The sequence below is a fragment of the Saccopteryx bilineata genome, chromosome 5 (assembly GCF_036850765.1).
Source record: "Saccopteryx bilineata isolate mSacBil1 chromosome 5, mSacBil1_pri_phased_curated, whole genome shotgun sequence".
Classification (NCBI taxonomy): Eukaryota; Metazoa; Chordata; class Mammalia; order Chiroptera; family Emballonuridae; genus Saccopteryx; species Saccopteryx bilineata.
The window spans coordinates 123871279-123894653 of record NC_089494.1 but is presented as its reverse complement, the minus strand read 5'-3'; the positions used below and the strand labels follow the sequence as shown (position 1 = coordinate 123894653).

The 23375-nt window shown below is 41.1% G+C and overlaps 1 protein-coding gene across 4 annotated transcripts in view; it reads right to left on the bottom strand.

The window, feature by feature from the left end:
• UGGT1 (UDP-glucose glycoprotein glucosyltransferase 1) overlaps positions 1-23375 on the bottom strand; it is a 274935-nt gene that overhangs the window by 65882 nt on the left and 185678 nt on the right. For 3 of the 4 annotated variants that reach the window (XM_066232988.1, XM_066232987.1, XM_066232990.1), the window contains 7 exons: positions 16786-16906; positions 15638-15736; positions 14086-14109; positions 13499-13593; positions 11263-11469; positions 10070-10201; positions 9282-9412 (listed from right to left, as the gene is read on the bottom strand). In XM_066232988.1, coding sequence (XP_066089085.1) covers positions 9282-9412; positions 10070-10201; positions 11263-11469; positions 13499-13593; positions 14086-14109; positions 15638-15736; positions 16786-16906 — 809 coding nt within the window. The remainder of the gene's footprint in view (positions 1-9281; positions 9413-10069; positions 10202-11262; positions 11470-13498; positions 13594-14085; positions 14110-15637; positions 15737-16785; positions 16907-23375) is intronic. The other variant, XM_066232989.1, reaches the window with a different exon arrangement.

Below are 23375 nucleotides of genomic sequence, written 5' to 3'. Positions count from 1 at the left end.
CCTAATATAGGAGCACCTAAATATATAAAGCAGACTTTGATGGATTTAAAGGGCAAGATCAACAGCAATACTATAATAGTAGGGGATTTCAATACCCCACTAACATCGCTAGATAGATCCTCAAGAAAGAAAATTAACAAAGAAACAGCAGACTTATTGGAAACACTAGATCAACTCGATTTAATAGATATCTTCAGAACCTTTCACCCTAAAGCAGCAGAATATACATTCTTTTCAAGTGCTCATGGTACATTCTCTAGGATAGACCACATGTTAGGGCACAAAAGTGCTCTCAACAAATTTAAGAAGACTGAAATCGTATCAAGCACTTTCTCCGATCACAACGGCATGAAACTAGAAATGAATCACAACAGAAAAGCTCAAAAATTCTCAAACACATGGAAACTAAATAGCAGGTTGTTAAATAATGAATGGATTAAGAATGAAATCAAAGAAGAAATAAAAAAATTCCTAGAAACGAATGACAATGAGCATACAACAACTCAAAATTTATGGGACACAGCGAAAGCAGTGCTGAGAGGGAAGTTCATAGCACTACAGGCACACTTTCAGAAGCTAGAAACAGCTCAAATAAACAACTTAACCCTGCATCTAAAAGAATTAGAAAAAGAACAGCAAGTAAAGCCCAAATGTAGTAGAAGGAAGGAAATAATAAAGATCAGAGCAGAAATAAATGACATAGAGGCTAAAGAAACAATACAGAAGATCAATGAAACTAGGAGCTGGTTCTTTGAAAAGGTAAACAAGATTGATGAACCTTTATCTAGACTCACCAAGAAAAAGAGAGAGAGAACTCAAATAAAATTAGAAATGAGAGAAGAGAAATAACAACTGACATAACAGAAATACAAAATATTATAAGAAAATACCATGAAGAACTGTATGCCAAAAAACTAGACAACCTAGATGAAATGGACAAATTCCTTGAAACATACAATCTTCCAAAAATCAATCTGGAATAATCAGAAAACCTAAACAAACCAATTACAACAAAGGAGATCGAAACAGTTATCAAAAAACTCCCGCCTGGCCTGTGGTGGCACAGTGGATGGAGCATTGACATGGAATTGCTGAGATCGCCGGTTCTGGACCCTGGGCTGCCTGGTCAAGGCACATGTAACAGACAGTCAGTGAACAACTAAAGTGAAACGGCCATGAGTTGATACTTCTCACTTTCCATCCCTCTTTCTCCTCTCGCTGTAAAATCAATAAATAAAATCTTTAAAAAAAACCGAATTTTAAAAAAATCCATTCAGGAAATCTCTTAAAAAAAAAAAAAAAAAAAACTCCCAACAAAGAAAAGTCCAGGGCCCGATGGCTTCACAAAAGAATTCTACCAAATATTCAAAGAAGAACTAAGTCCTATCCTTCTCAAACTATTTCAAAAAATTCAAGAGGAAGGAAGACTTCCAAGCTCCTTTTATGAGGCGAGCATAATTCTGATTCCAAAACCAGGCAAAGACAACACAAAGAAAGAAAATTATAGGCAAATATCTCTGATGAATATAGATGCTAAAATCTTCAACAAAATATTAGCAAACCGGATCCAACAATATATGGAAAAAAATCATACACCATGATCAAGTGGGATTTATTCTGGGGAGGCAAGGATGGTACAATATTCGTAAATCAATCAATGTGATTCATCACATAAACAAAAAGAAGGAGAAAAACCATATGATAATTTCAATAGATGCAGAAAAAGCATTTGATAAAATCCAGCACCCATTCATGATCAAAACTCTCAGCAAAGTGGGAATACAGGGAACATACCTCAACATAATAAAAGCCATCTATGAGAAACCCACAGCCAACATCATACTCAATGGGCAAAAATTAAAAGCAATACCCTTAAGATCAGGAACAAGGCAGGGGTGCCCCCTTTCACCACTCTTATTTAACATAGTCCTGGAAGTCCTAGCCACAGCAATCAGACAAGAAGAAGAAATAAAAGGAATTCAAGTGGGAAAAGAAGAAGTAAAACTATCATTATTTGCAGATGAGATGATATTGTATATAGAAAACCCTAAAGTCTCAGTCAAAAAGCTACAGGACCTGATAAATGAATTCAGCAAAGTGGCAGGATATAAAATCAATACTCAGAAATCAGAGGCATTTTTATACACCAACAATGAACAGTCAGAAAGAGAAATTCAGGAAACAATCCCCTTCACAATTACAACCAAAAAAATAAAGTACCTAGGAATAAACTTAACCAAGGAGACTAAAGACTTGTACTCGGAAAATTACAAAGCATTGATAAAAGAAATCAAGGAAGATACAAACAAGTGGAAGCATATACCGTGCTCATGGTTAGGAAGAATAAACATCATTAAAATGTCTATATTACCCAAAGCAATCTATAAATTCTATGCAATACCAATTAAAATACCAATGACATACTTCAAAGATATAGAACACATATTCCAAAAATTTATATGGAACCAAAAGAGAACACGAATAGCCTCAGCAGTCTTAAAAAAGAAGAGTAAAGTGGGAGGTAGTATCACACTTCCTGATATCAAGTTATACTACAAGGCCATTGAACTCAAAACAGCCTGGTACTGGCATAAGAACAGGCATATAGATCAATTGAACAGAATAGAGAACCCAGAAATAAACCCACAGTTCTATGGACAACTGATATTTGACAAAGGAGGCAAGGAAATACAATGGAGTAAAGACAGCCTCTTTAACAAATGGTGTTGGGAAAATTGGACAGCTACCTGCAAAAAAATGAAACTAGATCACCAGCTTACTCCACTCACAAAAATAAACTCAAAATGGATAAAAGACTTAAATGTAGGCTGTGAAACCATAAGCATCTTAGAAGAAAACATAGGCAGTAAGCTCTCCGACATCTCTTGGAGCAATATATTTGCTGATTTATCTCCATGGGGAAGTGAAATAAAAGACAGGATAAACAAATGGGACTATATCAAACTAAAAAGCTTTTGCACAGCTAAAGACAACAAGAACAGAATAAAAAGACAAACTACACAATGGGAGAACATATTTGACAATACGTCGGATAAGGGATTAATAACCAAAATTTATAAAGAACTCATAAATCTCAACACCAGGAAGACAAACAATGCAATCCAAAAATGGGCAAAAGAGATGAATAGACACTTCTTCAAAGAGGACATACAGATGGCCAACAGGCATATGAAAAAATGCTCAACATCACTAATCATTAGAGAAATGCAAATTAAAACCACAAAGAGATATCACCTCACACCAGTCAGAATGGCGCTCATCAACAAAACAACACAGAATAAGTGCTGGCGAGGATGTGGAGAAAAGGGAACCCTCCTGCACTGCTGGTGGGAATGCAGACTGGTGCAGCCTCTGTGGGAAACAGTATAGAGATTCCTCAAAAAACTGAAAATCGAACTGCCTTTTGACCCAGCTATCCCACTTTTAGGAATATACCCCAAGGACACCATAGAACGGCTCCAAAAGGAGAAATGCACCCCCATGTTTGTGGCAGCATTGTTCACAATAGCGAAGATCTGGAAACAGCCCAAGTGTCCATCAGAGGACGAGTGGATTAAAAAGCTTTGGTACATATATACTATGGAGTACTACTCAGCCATAAGAAATGATGACATCGGATCCTTTACAATAACATGGATGGACCTTGATAACATTATACGGAGTGAAATAAGTAAATCAGAAAAAAAACCTAAGAACTACATGAATCCATACATAGAAGGGACATAAAAATGAGACTCAGAGACATGAACAAGAATGTGATGGCAACAGGGGTGAGGGGTGGGGGTAGGGGGAGGGGGGAGGGGGTGAAGAAGGAGAGAGGGGTTGAGGGAGGGGAGGGGCACAAAGAAAACCAGATAGAAGGTGACAGAAGACAGTTTAACTTTGGGGGAGGGGTATACAGCACAATCAAATGTCAAAATAATCTAGAGATATTTTCTCTCAACATATGTACCCTGATTTATCAATGTCACTGCATTAAATTTAATAAATAAATTAAAATAAATAAATAAATAAATAAATAAATATATTGGAACTAGAGTCAAGTCTATATATACGTTTTCTCATTGAGCCAAACAACTATGACAAACTATCTCATTTAGTACTTCTCAGTACTAACTTTGAATACAGATAATGCAGGCCACTTCTTTCCTGTGACAAGGGATACTTATTTCTGTGAACTGGGCCAAGCAGGCCAACAATAAACTTCATAAAGGCTCAGGAAGCACCACAATCAAAGAGCCTCTCATGGAGCTTCAGAAAGTTGAGGACAGCCTTGGGGCTGCAGGTTTGGGTCATGAGTGAACTCTGGCGCTGTGAGAGGAAAGGGGTGTACTCCAAGGTGGAGCACCTGGCATCAGTGAAAAGCAGGCAAGGTAGTTCTAAGAACCACAACAGTTTTAGAATCAATCACTGGCAGCCCCATAACCACCTATTTCACTAAATTCACCTAGAACAAACCCAGAGCCATTTCTGGTTGGTAAAAGGCAAGTCTTCTGTGTATAGGCTGACAATTATACACTAGCCCATAAGGATTCCAAGGGACTGACCCCCAAAACCTCCACAAAGAGAGGGAGTGATCCAAGGACATACATCCAAGGACACACACATCATCCCAGGCCTTTGCCCACCACAGGACAGCTTCAAGTCATGGATAATACCCACTGGCCTACAGCAGGGAAGTGTTTCATAGGCCAGAACAAGGGGCATCACTCAAGAGTCACTGGGGTAAGATGGAACCTCACATCTGTGAAGAAATAAAGATTCCTCACCACATCACTCAAGCCTGGCAAAAGGACTGCTTGGTAACTACTGAGTTCATTTCACATCTTGAACTCTGCAGCATGATGGTATATGAAAAAAATGAATAAAAAATCCAGAACTTTTGAATTTTATATTCTCCACTATACAACAAAGAGCACTATCAAGAGGATGAAGAGGCAACCGAGACAGTAGAAGGAAATACCTGCACATCACACATGTGGGAGAGACTGCTATCCACAATATGTAAAGACTTCCTACAAATCAACAACAACAAAATAAACAATTACAAATGAGCGAAAAACTTGGGTATATTTTTTTAATATATAAATGGCCATGAGCACATGAAAAGATGTTTAATATCACTAATCATTAGGGAAGTACCAATCAAATCATAGAGATACCACTTCATACCCATTAGAATGGGTATTATAAAACAAAACAAAACAAAAAACCCAGAAGGTAAGTGTTGGTGAGGATGTGGAAAAATTGGAACCCTTATGCATTACTGGTGAGAAGTAAAATGGTACAACCTCTGTGGAAAATGGTATAATGGTTTCTCAAACAAATTAAAAATATATCCACAAGTACACATTCATTTTCTATTTAATGCGGTAACCATGTGTACATGACTGTGGGCCCCAGCTACAGCAGGCACATGGACTAGTCACATAACTCACCATCTTCCACTCAGAAATAACTCATTAAAAGACATTAGCTAAAAATAACACTAAAATAATTAAAATTAAATAAACAACAATAATCAACTCATCATCACCTTTGTAAGCTTCAAGAAAAACAACTCATTGTTCCGAACTGGTAAATATAGGAAAAGAAGCATTTAACCTATCCCTTCCTGAAGAAATAAAACTTAGGGTAATTAAAGAGGTAATCAGGGAAGTATTTCTTTACAAAGGAACTCCAAAGTAATAAACATACCCCTCCTACTTTTGCATATGCCTGAAATTTTCCAGAATCAAGTATTTTTTGTTTGTTTGTTTTTAAGTGAGAGGAGGGAAGATAGAGAGACAGACTCCTACATGCTGTGCCCCAACCTGGATCTACCCAGCAATCTCTGTCTGGAGCTGATGCTCAAATCAATTGTGCCACTGGCTGCAGAAGGGAAAGAGAAAGAGAAGGGATAGAGTGAAGAGAAGAAAAGCAGATGGTTGCTTCTCATGTGTGCCCTGATTGGGGATTAAACCCGGGACATCCACATGCTGAGCTGACACTCTATCCACTGAGCTAACTGGCCAGGGCTTCCACAATCAAGTTTAAAAAAAAATGGAGAGAAGTAGTAATTCAGTTCTTTAAATAACTGGCTACAAAATAAATTAATTTGTTTCAACTAAAACTTAAAAAACACCACTAACTGAAGAGCATTATATTTTAAAGCTGTGTAAACCATCTTGGAATAGGCAGCACAAGGAAAACCAATTATTATAGCCCCTGGGGCAGGAGGAACAGCTGCCATGGCCCTGTGCTGAGCCCACCTCCCACAGGACTGAAGGGTGCTACCTTTCCTGTGTTGAGGGCCCCATGTACACTGCCAAATCTGATTCTGCAGTAGCCTTGTGAGCTCCATCAGCACCACCGGACAACTCCCTGGGACCCTGCTATACCCAGACTGGTACCATGGTGCAGTCTTTCTTAAAAAAATCAAGGAATTCTGTCAAGCTCAGGGGTGCCAGAGACACACAAGGAGAAACGGAGTTGAGTGGCTTCAGGACATGGGCTGGAGGGTCTACCACCAATGTCCTGAGCTGAGCCATCCTAGAGCACAGCTAATAGGCACCATCTTTTCTATATTGAGCTTCCCCCACAAGGCCAAATCTGATTCTGCATGAACCTGCTGAACTCCATTAGCTCCACCCTGACAACTCCCTGAGACACGACCAATCCACCAATGTCCAAGTGACCCAGGAAGCTGGTGGCTGGCTCTGGTGTATCCTCAGACTTTTGCTTAGGCCCAGCACTAATGCCAAATCTTAATCCTTATTAACCTGGTAACACCACTTGCTCCAACCCTACAACTCCCTGAGACCCTGCCTCACCCAACTCAAGTTCTGCCTGAGTCTCTTCCAAGTGATAATCAACAGGTCTTGGGAAGTCTTGGCCCTTTTGCTGACCTATATAAGGCCACATATGGTGGCACTGGCCTTGATTCAAAATGTAGCATTTCCCATGCAATCCAGGCCCAACACAGGCAGCTACAAACCACAGATTGCTTGGCAGCTATGAACAGGTAGCCCGAGCTGGTCACAGGCAGCACCTGCATTTACCTGCAACAAGGTTCTTCCAAAGATGCTCCAGAACCAATACAACCATGGCCAGCCTCACAACACAACAGAGCACCACACAATTAGCTCCACAAATGGCACACCCAAAGGGAGGTTTCTGCAGGTACCAGACCCCACGAAGGCAAATACCGCCTTACAGGGTCAGCCCCACACAGCAGCTTATATGCTGTGGTTGTAGCCAATTCTCACAGCCAGCCAGCCTGAGGTTCAATCCCACCCACTGACGTGCCAACAGCCATCAAGATTCAAGTGCAACCCTGGCTGGTTGGCTCAGCGGTAGAGCGTCGGCCTAGCGTGCGGAGGACCCGGGTTCGATTCCCGGCCAGGGCACATAGGAGAAGCGCCCATTTGCTTCTCCACCCCTCCGCCGCGCTTTCCTCTCTGTCTCTCTCTTCCCCTCCCGCAGCCAAGGCTCCATTGGAGCAAAGATGGCCCAGGCGCTGGGCATGGCTCTGTGGCCTCTGCCTCAGGCGCTAGAGTGGCTCTGGTCGCAATATGGCGATGCCCAGGATGGGCAGAGCATCGCCCCCTGGGGGGCAGAGCACCGCCCCTGGTGGGCGTGCCAGGTGGATCCCGGTCGGGCGCATGCGGGAGTCTGTCTGACTGTCTCTCCCTGTTTCCAGCTTCAGAAAAAAATGAAAAAAGAAAAAAAAAAAAAAAAAAGATTCAAGTGCAACAGGAGGGCACTCATAACCCACACATGGGACACTCCTAGATCCACAGGGAGGCTGCACCATGGGGCTCCACAGGACACCGACTACATAAGGCCACCCTGGGAAGAGAGACATATACAGAAGTTCAACACAATATATAGAAAAGAACACAGGGAAGCAGCCAGAAGAGAAGATAAAGAAACAGGTTCCAAATGAAAGAGCATAGAAATCTCCAAAAAAAGAACTAAATGAATTGGTGGCAAGCAAACTACCAGATACAGAGTTCAAAACAATGGCTATAAGAATCAGGGGAAGAGTACATGAACACTGAGAACTTCAACAAAAAGATGCTAAGCACAAGAAAAGACAAAGAGTGCTTCCATCAAGATGACGGCTAGGTAAACATGGTGCTCAAACCCTCCCACAACCATATCAAAATTACAGCTGAACTACAGAACCATCATTCAGAAATGCCTGAAACCTAGCTGAACAGGAAGTCCTACAACTGAAAATATTAAGAAGAAGCCACAGCAAGACTGGTAGGAGGGGCGGAGATGTGGAAAGGCCTAGCCCCACAGATATGGTGCTTAAAAGATCAAAAGAGATACGTTGGCTTCAGAGGTCACCCAAGGCGTGAAGGGTGGGAGCCCTACATTAGGTCCCCCAGTCTAGGGTCCTAGTGCCAGGAAGAGAAATCCCATAACTTCTATCTGGAAAAACCAGCAGGAATTGTGGCTAAGAGAGATGGAGGGCTGCTGGAGTCCCAGGTGTTCCTCCTAAAAGACCTGTGCACAGACTTACTCAAACTCACTCTGAGCTCCAGCACTGGGGCAGCAGATCAAAAGACACATCAGGGCAGAGAAGAAATTAATTGTCTGGCATCAAGGCAAGGGCTGAAGGTTCAGCTTTCTCTCAGAGAAAAGTGCTGGCAAAGGCTACTGTTCCTTTGCTGAGCCCACTACACCACAGAGCCAGCAGGCAGGAGCCAGATGAGACTACATCAACACTTTGTCATATGTCCCGGTCAAGACACATACAAGAAGCAACTACTATGAGTTGATATTTCCTACTCCTCCCCCACCACCTCTCTCTCTCCTTTCTCTCTCTTGCTCTCAAATCAATAAATAAAATCTTTAAAAAAATACTAACATCAATCGCAATTAAAAAGTTAAATAAGCCTGACCAGGCGGTGGCACAGCAGATAGAGCATCAGACTGGGATGCAGAGGACCCAGGTTCAAGACCCCGGGGTTGCCAGCAAGGTCGCTGGCTCCAGCAAGGGGTTACTTGGTCTGCTGTAGCCCCATGGTCAAGTCACATATAAGAAATCAATCAATGAACAAATAAAGTGCCACAATGAAAAACTGATGATTGATGCTTCTCATCTCTCCATTCCTGTCTGTCCCTATCTATCCCTCTCTCTGACTCTCACTCTGTCTCTGTAAAAAAATATAAATAAATAAATAAATAAATAAATAAATAAATAAAATACCGATTAAAAAATATAGAGCCCCTAGAACAGAAACAAATTTCTTCTATGTAAAACTTACACATCTTCTTCTACCCGAAGCTGCTGAATATGAGATTTAATTTTCTGTCCTGAAGTTTTTAAGATGATATTTTCTAGGAGGTGGAAATCATCTTGATTAAAGAGTTCATTATCCTCCAGTGGCCCAATGATCTGTGAAGAAGAGTAGGGTTGTCAGTGTGGAAATCTGCAAGCTATAAAGAAGTCCTTTGTCATTCTCAAGCTATCTTATAAACCAAATCATGTTAAAGACCCAGGACGTGTTTACATCTGAATAAAGCCAATGAAAATGTAAAAATAAAACCCCAAGGAACTCACAAATTTATTTACTTATCAATTGCTCAGCTACATAGAGATTAGACTTGTATACTTCACAATATTTTTACAGTAAGCAAACACTGAAGTTTAATAATACCGTTTTCATTAATTCTTACTGAATATAATAAAACCAAAATAGAGATGTAATGGTTGATATCAAAGATTTCACTCCACGTACTAACACTTTAGAGGTTGGTAAGCCCACCAGTCTACAGTCTCAAGCCTCACCCAGCTGCATGCATACAGACTGCACAGCTGAAGCACTCACCACCTCACAGGATGGCAGGACAAAATTAAACACAGAACATTGAGGTCAAAGTTAGCATGCTTCCTCTAAAATCAGAGAGCAGAAACAATCACCAGCACCATGTAAGCCCTAATCACCTTTGGAAAAAGAGTGGTTCTTTGAAGAGTTTACAGCCTTCAGAGAAGGCTGCCAGGACTGCTCACTTAACTAATTTGAGTCAAACTTGTCTCAGGACAAGATCTCACCCTTCCATTGCTGATCACTCCCCTCTGTCCCTTCTTCAGCCTCAGAACATCTCTGCAGTACACGGCATGAGACAAAATGAAATCCATTTTGGAAGACTCAAAGACTTCTTTAAAAAGACTGAAATCCATGCCCTAGGAAAGTAATTGTTATTAAGGAAAATTGTTAAACCATAAAAATAAATAATCATGATGAATAAATCATAAAATTCTCTATTAGTGGAAAGTAATAACTAGTTTTAATCATTAACACCATGATGTCTGCATTCTTCCCCCCATTTCCCACACCCTCCCACCTATCAAATTAACACTTATTTCCTGTTCTTGCTCTTTTATCTGATTGTTCAACTGGGAAACCAGTGTTCATGATACCTTTATTTTGCATTTTAAAATTTTCCTAATTTCAAGTGAGAGCCTTTTTTGTAACTGAAATATCAAATATACTCAGTATTTTACAATAAATTTTAAGACTAAAAAAGAGAAAAAGGTATGTTACATATAAATAATAAACACAGGCTTATATTGGAAACACATCAAGAACACATTAGCTTAAAACTGTTTTTTGCTCTGTCAACAAGTCAAATATTGTCTGTCTTTAAAAACTATACAAAACTGGCCCTGGTTGGTTAGCTCAGTCGGTTAAGAGCATCATCCAGAAACAACAAGGTTGGGGATTCAATCCCAGGTCAGGACACACACAGGAAGCAACCCATAAATGCACGACTGAGTGGAACAACAAATGGATGCTTCCCTTCCTCTCCTTTCTCTCCCTCTTCCTCTTTCTGTCTCAATAAAAAAAAAAAAATTAAGCTCTGACAGGATAGCTCAGTTGTTTGGGGCATTTTGCTGAAGCGCGGAGGATGCTGGTTCAATCCCAGGTCAGGGCGCTTACAGGAGCGGTTCTATGTTCCTGTCTCTCTTCCTGCCTCTCTCTCTAAAAAAGAACAAAACAAACTATACAAAACAAATGGCTTGTGCTTTAAACAAAACATACATAGACTTATATTGTTTACATCCTGAAACTTTGCAAGCTTAAAAGCAATAAAAGTTACTTCTTAGAAAGATTCTTCCAACTAAAAAAAGAAATCCTGAGACTCACAATTAAAATCACAAACCCTGATCTTAAACTTCAGCCCAGGGCAGCCAACCTCTAAGGTAAATAACAAACAGTGGCCTCACACAGTGCAGAGACTCACCCCAACAGAAAACTCCCCAACATCCACTCCCGCAGCCAGGGCCTCTGCAATCTCCTCCTTAGCCATTTTTGTGATGAAGTTCTTGGCAGAGTTGGAGGTCTGTGTCTGGAGAGCTGCCCAGATTGCTCTGGCGATCTGCGTGTTCTCATAGCGTATGTCTTCACCAGGATTATTGATCATGCTTATTCTAACATTGTTACTGGATTTCTAATTACAAAATGGGAAATAAGGGTTATATGGTAGATGGTTTCAACTTGAGAGGTGGCATTAATATCAGTCAGTCTCTAAAGAGAAAAGTCTTTGGTAGCTCTCCTCTGCATACACAATGGAATTAAAATGCTATAACCAGTCTGACCAGGTGGTGGCGCAGTGGATAGAGCATTGGACTGGGATGTGGAGGACCCAGATTCAAAACTCCGAGGTCGCCAGCTTGAACGCGGGTTCATCTGGTTTCAGTAAGGCTCACCAGCTTGGACCCAAGGTCGCTGGGTTGAGCAAGGGGTCATTTACTCTGCTGTAGCCCCACGTCAAGCCACATAAGAGAAAGCGATCAATGAACAACTAAGGTGCCACAACAAAGAATTGATGCTTCTCATCTCTCTCCCTTTCTGTCTGCCCCTGTCTGTCCCTCTCTCTGTCCCAGTCTCTGTCACCAAAAAAAAAAAAAAAAAAAAAGCTGTAACCCCTACATGAACTGGCCCCTAGCCTACCTTTCCAACCCCATTTCTAACCATCCCTGTAAATACAACATACACTACAAACCATCAGAGTCCTGCAGCTTCCCCACACAGTTTGTATTTTTCCAACAGACATCATGCCTCCCACTGGCATGTAAACCCCAAGTACATCCATCTTTGCCTCCTTAAGCCCCATGCTTTCCTCAGGGCTCTGCTCAAACTCTTCTTCATTCATATGGCCTTTCAGATTTCTAGTAAAAATTAATCTCTCCCTGGATAAAAAAACAAGACTTTATATGAGAGAAGATACCTGGGACCCATAAAACAAAAAAAGGCTTGTATCTAGAACATAAGCAACAGCAATTTATACTTATGCATATCTGAAGACATGCACAAAAATGTGCACAGTGGCATTCTTCAGAATAGCCCCAAACTAGAAGCAACCCAAATGTCCATCAAATATACTTAACAAACAAAATGTTGTGATACAGTTAGATGATACGAAACTATCGCTAAAAAGGAACTACAAGTACTTGTAATTTCATGGCTCTCAAAAATGTTGGGGAAAGAAATCAAATACAAATACAGACTATATACATATTACTAGATTCCACTTAAATAAAGTAATAAACAGGCAACCCTATTCTACGATGTAAGAGGAGGGAAGGGTTAGGGGCATGGATATGGCCACAAGCTGGTTGCGGAGGCCTTTAAGAAATCTGATACTTGTCTTTACCTGGGTGGTAGTCACATGGGTGTGCTTGCTTTGAGACCCTGTATCCTAGGATTTGTGCACTTCTTTTGAATCCATACAATACTTCAATTAAAATATGTATTTAAAATAGTCAACTCTCCAAGCCTTCTTGGTCTCCCACTACTCCCACTTGAGCACTTATCAATTAAGTCAGAGTGCCTTATACATGTATCTACTATTCTTCACCTTGAATTAACCGGAGAAACAAAGCTGTTCCTCTAGATAGTCAGATGCTCAGCTTATCAGTGAAGCTGAAATCACCTGGACAAGTCAGCGTTTCAGTAAGCCTCCCAGAGACACCACAGGAAAAGGAAATGTACCATGTCATTGTCTGATACAGACACTCTCTAGAAGAGTCAGTGTCCTCTCAACCATCCCCACTGTCATTCAAGTCAAGTTCAGACCATCTGCATACGCATCTCTTGCAGGTCCAGACCATTTCTATGACAAGTGCACTCACATGCCTGCACAGCCCCGCATCTGGACCTATCTCAGCGTAAGAACCTTGACTACCCACACAACACACAGCACAGTCTCTGCAGCCTCTCTGCAGCAGGAACACAAGCAGTCACACAATAAAAACTTGTCTAGGCGACAGTGATCCCATCATTTTCCCCTCTAAAAGAATCTACCCCCTTAAACAAAACTAGAATAATGCAGTATTCTGTTCTTACTGGCTGGCGGACCTCTGGAGGAACAGCACTTTTTTTCCCTCAGCAGTAAGAAGGTAGCCCCTGGCCTCCCCAGAACAAAAATACTAGCACACAGATGCTCAGGAGGACAAAATGGAGTTGGAGACACTTGCCTGATGTTTAATAGCATCATACAGTAACTGCCTCCCAGAGGGACTATCAAAGTCCCCGACAATCCAGAACGTCACTGGCCTAATGAAAGAATCATCTGTAGGAAAACAAAACAACATACTGAGTTGAAGAGAAAAAAACATATTCTACATCAATACCATTAAGCCAAATGATTTCTGAAAACCATGCAAAAATTAAGAAAATGACATGGTTAATAAAGATAGAAAGCAAACGTAGTAAAACTTTGACAGAAGAATGAAAGCAGGGTACCTTCCAAGTGGCTTAACTGTAAACTAGGGACATGCATTTATCAATTCTACTATGGCTTGGGCATCTGTTAGAATATAAACTAAAAAAGAACCTTTGAACTTGTGGGTAACATACTATAGTCTTTTTGTAACTTTTTGAAATATACTTCTTTGCAAACATTTATAAAAAATTTATCTGAATGAATAAATTATCTACAGTTACCCACAGGTTCCAGAAACATCGCAATAAAAGAGTCAGTAAATTCTGAATTATAACAGTGCCTGAAATAAGATAATTAAGAAAAAGAACAAAAGCAAAGTTTTTTTAAGTTTAAAGTTACCATAGATTTCCTTGGAGGACATTCCTGGCAAAGGTAAAGGAAAAAGAGTAAAAGAAATGTCATTTCTGTATTACTGACTACTATCAGAGTCAAAGTTTAAACAATGTCTTACATGACCTATGTCTCTTTCTGCTCCTTAGTCCCACCAGTGTTGAACACTGTTCCAGCTCTCCCCAAAACCAGTTTCTTGAGGAATCACATGGAGCAATGACCTGCACATACTTACATGTAACTGGGACACCAGACATTCTTTCTAGGAGACTACAGTGGGGACAAAAACAGGGGCCTTAAATGACAGTCAGTACTCTGAAAGGGTAGTGAGACCACAGGGGAGAGCACCTGTCTGCCATTGAAAGGATGTCATTCACACAATATTAGTCTAAGTAAATAACTACATAAAAATCAGTTTTAACTTACCCAAGTATTTGTAGAACCAAGTTTATCTTTAAAAAGCTAACCTAGCCTAACCAGGCAGTGGTGCAGTGGATAGAGCGTTGGACTGGGATATGGAGGACCCAGGTTAGAAACTCCGAGGTCGCCGGCTTGAGCATGGGCTCATTCTTCTCAAGCATGGGCTCACAGCTTGAACATGGGATCATAGACATGACCCCCTGGTTGCTGGCTTGAACCCAAAGGTTGCTGGCTTGAGCAACGGGGTCAATGGTTCTGCTGTAGCTCCCTCAGTTAAGAAACATATGAGCCCTGGCCGGTTGGCTCAGCGGTAGAGCGTCGGCCTAGCGTGCGGAGGACCCAGGTTCAATTCCCGGCCAGGGCACACAGGAGAAGCGCTCATTTGCTTCTCCACCCCTCTGCCGCGCTTTCATCTCTGTCTCTCTCTTCCCCTCCCACAGCCAAGGCTCCATTGGAGCAAAGATGGCCTGGGCGCTGGGGATGGCTCTGTGGCCTCTGCCTCAGGCGCTAGAGTGGCTCTGGTCGCAACATGGCGACGCCCAGGATGGGCAGAGCATTGCCCCCTGGTGGGCAGAGTGTCGCCCCTGGTGGGCGTGCCGGGTGGATCCCGGTCGGGTGCATGTGGGAGTCTGTCTGACTGTCTCTCCCCGTTTCCAGCTTCAGAAAAATGAAAAAAAAAAAAAAAAAAACATTTGAGAAAGTAGTCAATGAACAACTAAGGTGCTGCAATGAAGAACTGATGCTTCTCATCTCTCTCCCTTCCTGTCTGTCTTTCCCTATCTGTCCCTCTCCTGGTCTTTCTCTCTGTCTCTGTCACAAAAAGAAACTTAATTCAAAGTTGCCATTGTCAATTTCCAATCCATTAAACCCGTTAACATTATAAAAATTTTCCCATTTTGAACCATGAAAAATTTTTCCTTTTGCCTTCAATATCTAATTTAAAATTTATAAAGACAATATTTAAATTTTCAAAAATATATAAAGAATTAAATTTTACAGATATTTTCTAAATTCAAATCATAAAAAATAGTAAAATAAATTATGGCATTTCTCTCCCAACAGATACTAATGGTTGAGTTTTTGCAAATACTAAAAATATGCTGAATCCAAGACAAGCCTGGAATATATTATATCACCTTACCTTTCTTTGTCAAGTACTTCATACTGTTGGCTATAGCAGCAGTCTTGCCTTGAGAATCCAAGGTGGCAAATCTAGCATAATCATCCACAAAAAAGTTATCTGAAAAGAATTGAGGTAGATTATAATTAATATGCATAAATTCAATCTAATGTTAATATTCAACTGATAACCTGATGTGATCATAATCTAAGTTTTATAAAAATGCATGAGTGAAATACACTGCCTTCATGTTTACTGAACAACTTTACAATTCCTTTAAATCCTATGCCATCAATCACATTTTTTTAAGTATGTCTTTGAGGTCCTGGCTGGTTGGCTCAGTGGTAGAACATCTGGTTGGTGTATGGAAGTCCTGGGTGCGATTCTGGGTCAGGGCACACAGGAGAAGCAACCATATATCTTTTTAACCCCTCCACTCCCACTTGTCTCTCCCTTCCCCTCCTGCAGCCATGGCTCACCTGGCTTGAGTGCATCACCCAGGCACTGAGGATAGCTCTGTGGAGCCTCTGCCTCAGGAGCTAAAAATAGCTCAGTTGTGGCCCTAGCCAGTTGGCTCAGTGTGGTAGAGCATAGGCCCAGCGTATGGAAGTCCTGGGTTGGATTCTTGGCCAGGGCATACAGGAGAAGCGCTCATCTGCTTCTCCACCTACAGCCAAGGCTCCATTGGAGCAGGGTTGGCCCAGGCGCTAAGGATGGCTCCATGGCCTCCGCTTCAGGTGCTAGAATGGCTCCAGTTGCAGCGGAGCAACACCCCAGATGGGCAGAGCATCGCCCCGTAGTGGGCATGCCAGGTAGATCCCAGTCTAGCACATGCAGGAGTCTGTCTCTCTGCCTCCCTGCTTCTCACTTCAGAAAAATACAAAAATAAAAAATAAAAATAAATAAATAAAATAAAAAGAGCTCGGTTGTGACCATGGCCCCAGATGGGCAGAACATTGGCCCATATGGGGGGTTGCCAGTTGGGGTGCATGCAGGAGTCTGTCTCACTATCTCTCCTCCTCTCACTTGGAAAAGAAGAAAAAAATGAAATAAATGAAAAAATTGTGTCACAATCTTGGGTTATCTTCTAAACATCACAATGTAATAAATGCAGAGATTATGAAGGACAAATCAAAACCAGCCTAAAGTTGTTCCTGAAATGACCTTACTGGTTGCTGTTAAATCGAGGTACTCTCGCTCAGGTGTCAGAATCCTAGAATTGATTCGTGGAACAACATTTGGCTGATTCATGATATACTCTACCACATCTTGATCATGGGACAGTTCACCCTATAGAAAACAAAACAAAACAGGGTGTAGTTGGGATGAGTGCTAAACAAATGTGATCAATAATAATGTATAAGAAACTAAGAAATTGTTAACTTTATATTATCTTCTTATGTATCAATTACAGGTAAAAACAGAAGTTACCACATCAGAGGTCCCTGTCACTGCAAGTGTAGCGTGGAGTATTCTGCACAGTATAATGCTAACTCCTTCAATAATGTAATAATGTGAGTCAGATGTTACCAATACCCAGTTTAAAGATGAGGAAGCTGTGGCCCAGAGGTTAAAGAGCTAACTCCCAGTCACAAGCTAATGAGAAGTGAACATGAAATGCAAGTGCGAATTTATTCGATCTCTCCACATACCACTGTGCTGCCCCAGAAAATAAGTAAGCTCTTGAAGTTATTTAAGAGTTAACACAGGCAGAAATCCATCTGAAATATGCTCATTGTAGGCTTCTCTTAACGAAGAAAGCCACATGAATTCTCTCAAGCGGTTAATACACTTTGTAATAAAAATCACCCCAAGCTTTTTTCAGTCTTGGGCATCCAAGTAACCCTCTCTTTCCAGTCACACTTACAGTGGGGGAAGGAGAAATTATTTGTTCTTTTGCCCTTTTGTGCCTCTCATATTATAGAAACTCTTGTACAGCTGACCGTTGAGAAACACAGATTTGAATTACATGGGTCCACCTCCACTGATAGGTGGATTTTTTTCCCAATAAATACTGTAATGTATTTCCTTTTCCTTATGATTTTAACTTTTTATTTCGTTTCTTATAGAATACAGTACATAATACACATGATATACAAAATGTGTTAATCCATTTTTATGTTATCAGGCTTCCAGTCAACAACAGTAGGCTATCAAATAAGTTTTGGGGAATCAAAAATTGTTTTTAATTTTTTGGCTTTGTGTGTGGGAGGGGTTAGTGCCTGAACTCTGAATTGCTCAAGGGTCAATTGTAGTTTGTTGTAAAAAAAAGAAAGAAATATCATGTACTTCAAGTAGGAAAAACTAAGAATTCCACACCAAGACATTACAAAATGTCAAAGTGAAAGGGGATCCTAAAAGACCCTCAAACTAACCTGAGAGAAGAGACTCATCACATAGACCCCATCCTGAACCAGAATTGTAGCTGATTTCTCAAGGGAAACCAAAGGTCTAAAGGAAATGGAATTACATATTCAAAGTGCTGAAAAGAAAAGGCTGTCAACCAAGAATTTCAAATCCAGGTACATGACTGCTCAAAAATGAAAGGTAAATAAACAAATTCCCAGATAAACAAAAACGAGAATTTCTCAGGGCAGATCTAATCCATAATAAATACTAAGGAGACGCCTTATTAAAATGAAAGGACACAAAACAATGACTCAAATCTACACAAAAAATTAAGAGCACAAGTAGAGGTAATCACATGTGTAAATATAGAGTATTAATATATATATATTTTTGGTTGCAACTCATCTTTTCTTCCTCACTTAAAAGATGACTACAAAAGGGAACAGTTATTAATTGATGCCAATGGGCACATAAGGTGGAAAAAAGTAATCTGTATAACAATAACATCATCAAGGAGGAACTAAGTAAAGCTATAGAAAAATAAAGTTTTCCTATCTTTGAAATTAAGTTAGTATAAAAAATTTAACAACTATATAAACGCTATATAAAAAGAATTATACACCGTAACATAGGGGGATTTACCACAGGAATTCAAAGTTAGTTCAGAATTATACTCAGTATTAATGAATAAAGGACAAAAATATGATCATCTCAATAAACAAATAAAGCTATCTAAAAAAATCCAGCACATTTTGGTGATTAAAAAAACAACAAACTAGGAATAAAATTTTCATAAACCAGTAACAGCAATTGGCAAAAACAAGCAGTTAATAAATAATACTTATTGGTGAAAGACTAAAAGCTTCCACCCTAAGATCAGGAACAAAACAAGGATGATCGCCCTGGCCGGTTGGCTCAGTGGTAGAGCGTCGGCCTGGCGTGCAGGAGTCCCAGGTTCGATTCCCGGCCAGGACACACAGGAGAGGCGCCCATCTGCTTCTCCACCCCTCCCCCTCTCCGTCCTCTCTGTCTCTCTCTTCCCCTCCCACAGCCGAGGCTCCATTGGAGCAAAAGATGGCCCGGGCAATGGGGATGGCTCCTTGGCCTCTGCCTCAGGCGCTAGAGTGGCTCTGGTCACGACAAAGAGACGCCCCAGATGGGCAGAGCATCGCCCCCTGGTGGACGTGCCGGGTGGATCCCGGTCGGGCGCATGCGGGAGTCCATCTGACTGCCTCCCTGTTTCCAACTTCAGGAAAAAAAACAAAAAAAAACAAGGATGATCACTAAGCATAGTACTAAAAAGCAGGCAATTAGCAAGAAAAGAAGAAATAAAAAGAGGTAATAACTGAAAAGGTACAATCAAAATTATCTCTATTTACAGATGACATATGGATAAGATGACCATATTTTCTACATAGGAAGCATTAAAGAATCCACAAAATATTATTACAACTAATAAACAAGTATTTGCAACATATATGATCAATATGCAAAGATAAAATATATATCTATTCACTATCAGTAAACTATTTAAAAATTCAATTTAGCCTGACCAAGCAGTAGTGCAGTGGATAGAGCCTGGGACTGGGACCTAGAGGACCCAGGTTCAAAACCCTGCGTGGGAGTGGGACATGGAGGACCCAAGTTCAAAACCCTGCATGGGACTGGGACACGGAGGACCCAGGTTCAAAACCCTGAGGTCACTGGCTTGAATGCAGGCTCATCCTGCTTGAGCACGGGTTCACTGGCTTGAGCATGGGATCACAGACATGACCCCATGGTCATTGGCCTGAGCCCAAAGGTAGCTGGCTTGAGCAAAGGGTCACTCGCTCAGCTGTAGCCCCACGGTCAAGGCACATATGAGAAAGCAATCAACGAACAACTAAGATGCCGCAGCAAAGAACTGATGCTGCTCATCTCCCTTCTTGTCTGTCTGTCCCTATCTGTCCCTCTCTCTGACTCTCTGTCAAAAAAAAAATTAAATTTAAAAAACAATTTCATTTATGGTAACATCAAAAAGAATTTAATACTAAGAAATAAATTTGAGAAAATATTAAACAGTCAATAAGCACAGGAAATAATGCCCAATATTATTCATGTATGAGTGATGCAAATCAAAACTGCAATAAGATACCACTTTGCACCACTAGGCTACACTTAGAGAAAGACGACGCCAAGTGAGGTTAGAATATAGAGAGAGTGGAACCTGGACAGGCTGCTGCACAAATGTTTAATGGTGCAGCTGCTTTGAAAACAGTCTGGTGGTTCCTCAAACTGATGAGATAAGCAGACAATTCCACTACTAGATATACACCCAGGACATTTTGTACAGGACTGTCCATAGCAGCATTATTGATTGTGGCCAAAAAGTGAAAACAATCCAAATATGCATCAACTGAGGAAGGGATAAACAAATATGTTATATCCATTCAAGGGATTATTATTTGGCCATAAAAAGGAAGGAAGAACTGACACGTGCTTCAACAAGGACAAATCTTGAAAGTACTGTCTAAGTGAAAAAAAATCAGTCACAAAGATCACATATTGTATGAGTCCATTTATATAAAGTGACCAAAACAGGCAAAGCCACTGAGAGAGAAAACAGATTTGTGGTTGACAGGGACAGGGGCAGGGGCAGTTTTATGGAGTGTAACTGCTATTTGATGCAGGGCTATTTGGGGTGGTGATAATGCTCTGAAATAATAGGTGGCGGTTTCATAACTGTATACACTAAAAACCAATGCAGAGTCTACTTTAAAAGGCTGAGTTTTATGGCATATGAGTTTTATCTCAATAAGAAATATATATATATACATATATATATAAAATATTTTAACCTTTTCTAAGTCTAAATTCCTTACAAGTAGAAAGAATATCTTCCAGAATGACTACCTTCTTAAGAATCTTTAAGTGACGTCAGAGAAATGGCACCGGCGCCGTGAGAAGTGTTCCCAATTCCTCTCCCCAAAATTTCAACAAATTCTACAACCAGTGACAGAAAAATCTATCCTTGGAGCGTCCCACACACTGAACACAACGGTATGATCGAGCAAAAAATTGACTAAATATATAATCAACCCTGAAGGAAATAAGACGGAGAACGGAACACTCCACCTTCCTCACTAACCTGAGCAAAGGCCGCTTTCACTTAGAACTGAGAGAGAGTGGGGGCTGGGAGTGCAGAGGGAACAGGGCTGGGGCACAGATGTCCAAGCCGAGGAAAGAGTGTGCCTGTGGTGACTTAGCCCACGCAAGCTAATGCCGGCTCTGGACTCCGGCAAAGGCTGGCGAGCAGCAGACTCCGTTACCCTCCGTTAGCATATCCTGGTCGGTGAGCGCAGATAGTGTGTGAGAGGTTCCTCCTAGAGCCCTGGGAGTGGGCGCCCGTGTTCCCGGACAGAGGGGCAGGGTCAGAAGCCTCTACGTGGGCTGTGACCAGAGTCTCAGTGTAATCCCTGCTCCCCCAACAACAGCACATGGGGAGTGCACGAAAGCGAACTTCCATACGCCCAAATATCTCCAGGCAGGTGGGGCACCTCCACCAGACTAACAAAGCACATTCCCGGGGAAGAAAAAATATGGAAGCGCTAGGAGGAGGGGTGCACAAGCAGCTTGCAGTCTGCCTCTGAAGCAGATCCATGAATCCAATCGCTGAAATTAGCTTAAGCCACAGTCTGCTCACCTCCTAACTGACTTACAGGGCTCTAATTGACAAGGTCTCTCTCAAATCAGCTATCTAAGACAAGAGACGTGATATTTTTTAGTGCCTCTTGCTATGCACGTAGGGGTGGGGGCAACTTCCTGTCAGCCAGTACAGGGTGAAAAACACATTCCTACAGAACAAACCTCAGAGAACACTGCAGAAGTTAGGATAGACTGTATGCTTTTTAACAAGGAAGAAGCCTGCAGGAAACAATCCCATGGCATCGTAAGGTAAATTTAACTAGATATACCTGTGGAACGGAACAGAAGTCAACATGCCACCCTACCTGCTTAAGCTGGTGGCTCTGATTGGCAGAGCTTTCATACTCAGGGCTGTACATTAAAAAGAGGGATTTGGCAGCTTTTAAGACCTCCTGTTCTGCAGGCAGCCGACTAGGACATCTTCTTCCCAGCCAAAACACGTTACAAAGTGCAAAAAGCCTGAGGAGAGTGGTCTCACAGAGTGCTGAGGCATACGGGACATGCCTGGAGGCTCACAGAAAGGCACCTTGAGAGCAATTGGCTCCCAGTCCTAACAGATTACGCTGGCGGCTCTGACTGACAGAGCCTTACCCAAAGCCCTGTGCAGAGTGGGGACAGAGTGGGGATTTGCCAGCCTTTGAGCCTCTTACTCTCCAGGTAGAGGCAGCAGCAACCTCATAGCTGAATCATCAGGCTGCTAATTCAGGAAGGAGAGACTAGGAGAGAGGCTCCAGGAAAACAGACTCTCTCATTGTAGGAGCCTGCAAATGCTAATAAGCCCCAACTACCAACGAGACTGAAGCCTAATAATATATGACATCGCCATAGAGACTCATGAACTGCAAATCTCTACCTAAGCGTGCCACTGGAGCAGAGCCTGGGTTAGAGTCATCGACCAGGAAGAGGGAGAGGAAAGAAAAAGGAAGAAGAGAACCTCTCAAAATCAAGAAAAAAACCACAGACTTTATACCTTTTCCACTTTTTTTGGTTTCCTTCATCTTATTGTCTTTTTTTTTTCTTCCACCTTGTTCGTTTTATTCTCTGCTTGTCTTATTCTTTTCTCTTCATCTTGAACTACATTACCATAAGTGTCACATTTCCCATATTTTTCTTTACTTCTTCCATTCTCTTTATGAGGGTTACGCTCCAAAACCCTTAACTCTTTTTCTTTTTTTCTTCTTTTCTTTTATCTCTTTTTTTTTTCTCCCTCTCTCTTAGTTTCTTCTTCTCTTCTTTACTATTCCTCTATTCGAACCTCACTCACAAACAAATTATTTTATTTGGGACACAAATTTTTTCTTTGTGGCATTTTGGGTGCTTTTTACTTTGCTTTTTAACTCATTAGCATTCCCTCCGATCCCGGCTCTCCATTCTTTCTAGTTTTGTTCCACTAAATACAATAGTATTTTTTTTTCTTTTTCTTGTTTCCCTCTTATCCCTTTCATTATATCTCTCAGTCGACCACCATTTACAAGCGAATCATTTTATTCCTGTTCGAAATTTTTTCTTTATTTGCAATTTGTAGGTCCCTACCTCCTTTTCTGCCCCTTTATCACTTCTCCCCAACTCAGGCCCTCCATTATAGGTAGACTTTGTTCCATTTAGCACAATATAATTCACAGTTTTTCGCAGTATTTTCTCAAAGAGGAAGAGAAAAAAAGGAAAAAAAGAAATAATAATTTTTTTTACTTTATATATTTTTTTACTTTTTCTTTATTAATTCTCA